The sequence below is a fragment of the Oratosquilla oratoria genome, chromosome 33 (assembly GCF_046742065.1).
Source record: "Oratosquilla oratoria isolate Oo_2021 chromosome 33, ASM4674206v1, whole genome shotgun sequence".
Classification (NCBI taxonomy): domain Eukaryota; kingdom Metazoa; phylum Arthropoda; class Malacostraca; order Stomatopoda; family Squillidae; genus Oratosquilla; species Oratosquilla oratoria.
The window spans coordinates 18,307,979-18,317,085 of record NC_134809.1 but is presented as its reverse complement, the minus strand read 5'-3'; the positions used below and the strand labels follow the sequence as shown (position 1 = coordinate 18,317,085).

Below are 9,107 nucleotides of genomic sequence, written 5' to 3'. Positions count from 1 at the left end.
ACAGTATCAATATTCTACAGGTATGCGACTTACATTAACTATGCAAACATAATCCTATTTCCCCACCATGATGTTTTATTGTTATATTTTTCTACTCTAACCGATTTCTCAATATTTTGCTAAGAGGAAGGACCTCAAAACAAATGGGTTAACTATTTGTATTTTTTAAAGACGTATCAATTATTTAAGCACGCACAGAAGTAGTCTGGTGGCCCATTGTTAGAAATTAATGAAATAGACTAACATCTAGAATAATAGAAAAAGTGATATCTAACCGTACTTATGAAAATATATGTATATGTAATACCTTCATTCCCTATTGGGTCATAGCGAGGAGCACATAAGTAGCCTGGTGGCTAAAAAAAAAATTACCACTGTTCTAGCTGGCCAAAACCGTCTATCGGAATGAACCAAAACAAAACTCGAGAACGGAGTATTGCTTGGCAAAGGTCTGGTGTATTTTCTCGATCTCAATCTTCGAAGACCACGACCAGAAGCGACTTCGGTGAACGATATACAAGCGAGTCCGAGTTTGCATATTTCTTGCCCATTTGAATAATCTCTCCGATAAAGAGTCTTGCTTCTTTAACCCGTGAATTTAATGAAAGTTTTGTTTACTTTCGACTAATCGATCATCTCCAACTTGGTACGAATTCGGTTTTCCTGAGGATATCACATACGACCAGCACTGTGATTTAAGATAGAAATAATATCCATAATATCTTTATAAGTTGAATTATTGAAACAATGTTAATATACGAGAATATCAGTAATTGCACAGCAGAAATCTGATAAGAAAAGGAGCCTAATTTAGAAGGATAGCTGTTTTAAAATTTTGATATCTAGAAAACGGAATTATTGAAAAAAATTCTATGAAGAGCAGTATCTGTATTTTATATGCCCAATAAGTTTTTCCAGGATTTCTACTTCACTCCTGCTTTCCCTAGGTACTTCACTGTCTGTAAAGTGTATCTTTATCATTATTACTAGTCATCTATTTATTCATTCATCTTTGTATTAGCAAAGGCATGCAAAAGGACAGAACAGTATCTGCATTTTACACGCTCAATAAGTGTATCCAGTATTTCTACTTTACTATTTTTCCTAGGTACTTCACTGCCTGTTAAGTGTATCTTTATCATTATTATCAATCTATTTTTTCATTTGTCTTTGTATTAGCAAATGCATGCAGAAGGACAGGACAGTATATGCATTTTACACGCTCAATAAGTGTTTTCAGTATTTCTACTTCACTATTTTTCCTAGGTACTTCACTGTCTGTTAAGTGTATCTTTATCATTATTATTAGTCATCTATTTTTTCATTTGTTTTTGTATTAGCAAAGGCATGCAGAAGAACAGAACAGTATCTGCATTTTACACGCTCAATAGGTGTTTCCAGTATTTCTACTTTGCTATTTTTCCTAGGTACTTCACTGTCTGTTAAGTGTATCTTTATCATTATTATTAGTCATCTATTTTTTCATTTATCTTTGTATTAGTAAATGCATGCAGAAAGACAGGACAGGATCTGCATTTTACGCGCTCAATAAGTGTTTCCAGCAATTCAACTTCACTCCTATTTTTCCTAGGTACTTCACTGCCTGTAAAGTGCATCTTTATTATTATTGTTAGTCATATATTTATTCATTTATCTTTGTATTATCAAAGGCATGCAGAAGGATCGGAATGCTAGGACACTCAAACTGTGCCTATTATTATGTAATACTTCTGTCAGTTGCAGTTTAGTTCTTGCTATGTAAATAACGCCGAGAAATTGTGTATTTAAAATAGTTTGTTTCACTTGTATTTGGCATTCAAATCTCAAAAACGTCTAATAACATCCCTCACTAAGAAATACTAGGACCACTAATATATTACTAAGTTGGAAAACGGCATCAAATTTGGGTTTCAAGCTTCTCGGTTTGAAAGAATTATTTAATTCGTATATCCCTTGCCATCCCTTTGTTATGGAGAAAATCAAAACATGGCGCTTTGAAGCTCTATTTCTGAAACATGCATGTAAATCGTGATTAGAATATCTGTCATTGACTCCTTTCTTCGTGGTTAGGGCTGTATCTTACGCAGGAGTTCTGGTTTTGGGCAAAAGGCACCGTTACTCATAGTGTATACCTTTAGTAGCTTCATCACCATGACCAATATGAAAACCCAAACATCTGACCTCCTTAAGCGGCTGCCAGTGTGAACATATGTACATATTTGTGTGTAACACTGTACATATTCCTACATCAATATATATTCCTTTATCCTAAGCCTATACCTATTCCTATACCTACACCTATACCTATAACTATATTTATATCTATACTTATATCTATATACTTATATCATAGTGTCACGATACTACCCCTAGCCAGGTGACACGATACACCATCCGGTTGTCAAAGTACCCATTCACCTGAATGATACCCTTTCAACTACCACTATCTTCCTACTTCGAAGGAGCAAGCAGTCAGCTTTCTCCCCCTCCCCCACTTGGGCCGCTCTGCAGCAAAGCGATAGTTCGGCAGTTCGGCCTAAACAACCCTGCTCAGCCAATCGTTGGCCATGACGTCAGCCTAGTCCCTCTTTATAAACTAGGCATTCCCAAGAGCAAGTGCATCTGCCCCACATCTATCATAATTCCTACTTCCTTCAATTTCATTCTTTCCTTCCACTAAACCCCCAAATCCCCCCTCCCTCCCTCTCCCCCATCTTATCTATCCTGCCCTCTAACTCAACAGACTCGCTTCTAGCTAGCTGCCAGCTTCGCCCCCCACTGGATTGTAATCTTTATCACTTGGACAACAGACGACTCGACGTGCCAGGTTTCAGTCTTACCCGTTCTATATTTTCTACATATCTCATTCCCCATTTATTTTGTATGCATTATGTGTTAGGATTAATATTATTAATATTGTTTTGTTAGTTTATGTTGTCTCTGTTTGATTATATTTCATACTGAAATATTAAATGGTTAACACTGTCCTGTCTTTCGGCATACCAATAGTCTGATGCGTTTCTATAACCCCATTCTAACTTTGTTGTGGCTTGGGCACTCAGTATGTCCTTACGGTTAACAAGTATATTTCCATCCTGAGTTATAACAATAACCATAGGTATAGATATACCTATAATTATACTAATGATTAAATCTATACATACAACTAACTCACCAGCACTCCTTAGGTAGCTTTGTCCAGTAGTGCCCCATCCTGGTTGATGCCTAATGATGATAAATTCCGCCAGATATAATCCAATCTGTATTCTTATGTCTCTCTCTTCATCAAGCAGAAGTTCTTGAAGAGTACTCCTGATTTGGTAATATAACGTCTTAAATAGCAACACGTCATATTTCATAACCAGTTATGTAGGTGTTTATAACAGCATTGAAGTCGCTCAAAACAACAAGTGTGTCTGGTGGTGCCCACTGATCCACGATTGAGTCAAACTTAGCATAGAACATCACTCTGTTTTAATGCAGTAAGAGAGATGGAGCTTAAGGTGTGTTTCAACCTCACCAACATTATATGTTCATCAACCGGAGTAATATCTATGGGCACGTGCTCTAGTTGGTTAGATATGACTACAACTACTTCCGTGAAGTCAGCCCCGTCAGAACAGTAACTTTAACTTTCACTAATCTCATAATTGCCTGGTTTTCTTATTGACAGAAAACAGCGGGTTACCTTAAACAATCTAAAATTCAAATGGGTGAGTGCTATTAGTGGAGTTCCCCAGGGCTCGGTTTTGGGTCCCTTATTCCTCATTTTGTATTAAAACTACTTGGACAATGGGATTAATAGTGATATTAGTAAGTTTGCGGAGGACACTAAAATAGAACGCCAAATTAGGTCAGTAAGATTTTAACAAGTTGTTCACATGGTTGGTGAAATGGTAAATGAACTTCAGTATCTCAAAGTGCAGCATGTTAAACGTAGGTTTATTTAACCCAGTAAGCAGGTACATCTTATATAACATCTTTTTAGAGAACTGAATGCGAGAGTTCTAGTGAGCCCTGACTATAAACCCAAGAAAGAGTGCATTAGCGCAAGAAACAGAGCTGCCATTGCATTAGGTTTTATTGCTAGGGCCGTTACAAAAAAACAAAACAAAAAAAAAACAGAGGTTATCAAACTCTATCAAGCGTTAATTAGACCAATGCTTGACCATGTGGTATAATTTTGGTCTTCGTCCTATAGAATGTATATCATTTCACTTGAATCAGTACAGAGTAGAATGACCAAAATAACACACAAGCTCAGAAATTTACTTTAGGAGGACAAGCTTAGACACCTAAATTTACACTCTCTGGAAAGACGTAGAGTGCGGAGTGATCTAATAGAGGTGTTCCAGTGGATAAAATGTTTTAACAAGGATGACTCAAACTAGGTCATCATATTAAGACAACAAAATAACACTCGCAATAACGGATTTAAATTGAACAACTTTAGATTTAAAAATAGACAAGGACTCGTTTACCAATCGAGGGGTCAACGAATGGAATAGACTTAGTAACCATGTAGTGAGCGCTGAAACTATCGGTTGTTTTAAAAAAATGTTTGACAACTTTATGGATGGCTATGATAAGTGGTAATGGACGCGGAACTGCCTAGTATAGGCCTTATGGTTTCTTGCCGTGCCCTTCATCCTTTTTTTTCTTCTTATGTTCTATTAAAAGAACTATCTTTATTTATGTGCGCATATATAAGTAGTGGTCGATCAGGGGAATAAATGTTTGAGCCAACCACACGGAGAGCTTCCGGAGGTTCACTTTGCGCATATGCAACCCTGTGACAAGTCGCACAGCGAACTTAGTGTTTTTGGCAGTGGCAGGATACAAGCCCATCCTCACCATAAGTACGATTTACGAATTCTATTCGTACTCTAACGTCCCCACACACGACCAAGTCCATTAATGGAAGAATAGGCTTTGGATACACATCCTATCTAACCAGTCCCATGGGTAGTGTGAGATTATACCTATCCACTGCTTTGTCATTTCTGCATAAAAAACATAGGAGTGAAAGAGACTACAAGAGACCATATGTCCTACACTAGGCTGTTCCATGTTCATTACCACATGCTATCCCTATCCGTAAAGTTATCCAACCGTTTAAGACAACCGATATTTTCAGTGCTCACTATATGGTTACTAAGTCTATTCAATTCGTTAACTAATCATTTGGTAAACCAGTTCTTGCCTATTTCCTTATTAAATACAAATTTGCTCATTTTAAACCCATCACTGTGTCTTATCCTGTTGTCTTAGTATGATGATCTTGTTTGGGTCACCCTTGTTAAAACCTTTGATCCACTTGAACACCTCTATTAGATCACCCCTCACTCTACTGCACGTCTTTCCAGAGAGTTTATGTTGAAATGCTTAAGCCAGTCTTCGTAAGGTATAATTCTGAACCCATGTAACATTTCGGTCATTCTCCTCTATACTAATTTTAGTGAATTGATATTCATTCTATATGACATATTTAAACAATGTACCACAAAGGCAAGGATGGTTTAACTAACGCCAGATATAGTTTGATTATTACGTCTGCAAATCTATTTGCAACGGTCCTACCAATGAACTCTAATACTCCGTTAGATCAATTAGTGGAGCTAATGCACTGTTTCTTGGGTTTCAAGTAAGGACTCACTAAAGCTCATAAATCTCTCTCGCATTTAGTTTTCTTTAAAAAGATGTTATATAAGGTGTGTATACTTAGGCTCCGTTAGGTTAGGTTAGGTAAGGTTAGGTTATTTTTGGTTATTTTTGGTTTCGTTAGGTTAGGTTATATTAGGTTGACTAGGGTTAGGTTAGGTTAGATTAGGTTAGGTTAGGCTAGGCTAGGTTAGGCTAGGCTAGGTTAGTTTAGGTGAGGTTAGGTGAGGTGAGCTTAGTTTAGGTAATGTTAGGTTACGTTACGTTTAGTTAGGTTAGGCTAGGTTAGGATATGTTAGGTTAGGGTAGGTTAGGTTAGGGTAGGTTAGGTTAGGTTCCGTTAGGTTAGGTTAGGTTAGATTAAATTTGGATATGTTAGGTTAGGGTAGGGTAGGTTAGGTTATATTAGGATAAGTTCGATTTTATTACATTAGGTAAGGTTAGATTAGGTTGAGTTAAGTTGGTTACGTTACGTTAGTTTAGGGTAGGTTAGGTTAGGTTAAGTTAGATTAGGTTAGTTTAGGTTAGTTTAGGTTATGTTAGGTTTTGTTTTGTTTTGTTTGGTCAGGTTAGGGTAGGTCATGTAAGGTTAGGTTAGGTAAGGTCAGGTTATTTCGGTTAGGTTAGGTTAGGTTGATTTAGCTTAGGCTAGGTTAGGGTAGCTTGGGTTAGGTTAGATTAGGTTAGTTTAGGTTACGTTACGTTACGTTAGTTTAGGTTTGGTTTGGTTGGGTTAGGTTAGGTTAAGATAGGTTAGGTTAGGTTTGGATAGGGTAGGTTAGGTTAGATTAGGTTTGGTTAGGTTATTTTAAAATTTATTTTTATTGATACGAAGAGAGAGACATCTGTTTCTATTTCATTTTTTTTTTTCTTGTGATTACAGATGAATTGGCTACGGGAAAACAAAACTATAATCACTATAGTTCATTTATGTTTTATTGGAGAGGTTCACTGATTGACTTCTTACAAAATTCTTTACTAAGACTTTGGTCCTGAACAATATGATCAGAGACATTACTTGGGGATGTTCTCCATATCTTCCATTGTCAAAATTTTTCTTCTTCAGCACAAAAGTTACAGTGATACCCGTATGATTCTCATGTCAGTCCTGAAAGATTATTGGTGGAATACTAACTCCTTGAACACCGTGGCGCACTTTAGGGGCCGGTGCCCCGGGTAGTTCCAGTTGATTCCGTTCGTTCGAAGAGGCAAGGAAGGGATAGGAATGAGACCAGTACCCCGTTCAGACTGTAAACCTCTTCTCGAACTAAGGAAACCGTTCGGCATTACCCAAATGCAAATGCCTGTAAAGTAAGCCACGGTGCTGAAGGGGTTATAAGGGTCAGTATGGTGCGTTTCAAACAAGGGACTTCGTTAAAAAGTGGTCTTTTGGTGTGGGACGGAAAGTTAGGAGTACGTAGTTGGTGTGAGGGTCAGTCAGGGCTCCATGTGGAATTGTTATGACAAGCGACGACATTGGCCGATCTCGAAGACTTAAGAAACGACCACGAAGGGGCGCCGTGCCCCCAGGTGCCGGGTCGGCGATTCGGTTGTCAGCGCCGGGCATCTTGGATTTTGAATGGGTCATCTGCCTCCTAGCCTCTTGCGGGGAGCCGGCGACTCCGGGGCTAGGGGCGCGGCGCCCTGTACAGGGCAGGACATCCTTCTTGGCTGCTGCTGCACCCGTGGCTCCTGAGGTTCAGTCAGGGCCTCGAGGGGCGTGGTGTAGTGCCACGCCCCCCACCTTGAAGTTCCCGGGGCCGTGAGGGGGTCGGAGGCCTTCCGGGTCGCGGCGCCGGCCGGAGCGGCGAGGATGGGGACTGTGGGAGGGCGATTGACGGCGTGGTGGGGAGGGTCAGGGATGGGCCTGAACCAACATCAGGCGTGACCTGAATCCCTCCCGTAGGAGAGAAAAAATGATAAAGGGCCCCTAGCATTCATCACCCTTCTTCGTCGGAGTCCTTCCTCCGAAACAGCCGGATGGCCTTCAGGCAGGACGTGATCTTGTGAATAACCTCCTCCTGCATGAGGTTAAAGCACATCGAAAGAAGCGCCAGGCCGAAGATGAGGTAGAGGGAGCAGTAGATGAAACTTAATTCAGCCCCTTGATCTGATGCGTCTTCGTCGGTCCCTGGCACGAAATCTCCAAACCCGATGGTTGTGAGTGAGATGAAGCAGAAGTAGAAGGAGGTAAGGTAGTCCCAGTTCTCATACCTCCGGAATAGCATCGTGCCGCCGTACAAGAGAGCCACCATGATGAAGAGGGACACGGTGATGGGGATACTGATGCCAGTGACGTCTGTCTTGTCCGTGTGTTCCGAGTTCTGCCACGAGGGTGAGCCTATCGAGGCTTCATCCTCGAGATCTGTCGGGAATCCGAGATCCCCCTCATCTGTACTCGGTTTCTGCATGTAGTTCGGCCCGGCAGGATCCCTCAGCGTCGCATCCGCCGATCTCCATACGACGCTGACGTCATACTTGGACTCTTTCTTTTTGCACATGCAGATCTTGGAATAGCTCCACTTGAGACTTTTGGCCAGGATGTCACCCATGTTAGCCATGTAGAGAAGGAAGACGGGCATCCCGAAGATCGTGTAAATGATGGTTGCTACTTTCCCGATGTCAGTAGTCGGAGATATATGACCATATCCTGAAAAAAAGAGAAAGATTTTAGAAAAATTGTCAACTCATCGTTAGTTCTTGATTTTAGAAATAGAAAATCAGATCAATAATTCTATATAATATGTTATATTAAATATGGTGTTTTTTATTTTTTTAAACACAACTATAATACATAAAGAATAAATGTGGATTTCATACTACACTATTCCTAATATATTATCAAATTTATGGAGTATAATACACATTAGAACAGTAAGATATTAACAAATAACTTTAAAGATATACTAATAATACAAACAAAAATCAATTCTCATCAAGGAAAATATGCTACATAAGAAATTAATTTTCCAGTTTGATTCACACTAAAGTTGGGTTACGACTAGGCTCTTAGTCATTTGATATATATAAATAAATACATATATGCATATATATATATACATATATACATTATATATATATACACATACACATACACATGTGTACATGTAAATCAAACCATTTCCTTTAATTTTTCTAACTTGTAGCTTAACTAACTCCGAAGATTGGTAAACGTCTAACTGCCGTCCTAACCTAATTTTCACAGAGATCCAGAGTTCAACTCACTAGCAAACGGCAAAGCTAGTTTAAAACCTGTATAGGCTTTCGTTGCTGTCAAACCCTGAAGTAAATTCCCAGCGACTGTCAATTGTTTTTCTCGACTGTCACCTCAGGGATCGAACCGAGGTCTGGCGCACTGCCGTTGGAGCTTCAAAAGATCTCTTAAGCGTGCCCTACACGATCAATATTATTGCGCAATATTCCGTATTTTACAGTATTATTGAGAA

The 9,107-nt window shown here is 39.3% G+C and overlaps 1 protein-coding gene across 1 annotated transcript in view; it reads right to left on the bottom strand.

Annotated features, from left to right (window-relative positions):
• Window positions 1-7,601: 7,601 nt before the first annotated feature.
• LOC143017790 (two pore potassium channel protein sup-9-like) overlaps window positions 7,602-9,107 on the bottom strand; it is a 359,577-nt gene continuing 358,071 nt past the window's right edge. The window contains exon 4 of the mRNA XM_076172678.1: window positions 7,602-8,311. Within this exon, the coding sequence (XP_076028793.1) occupies window positions 7,602-8,311 (710 nt within the window). The remainder of the gene's footprint in view (window positions 8,312-9,107) is intronic.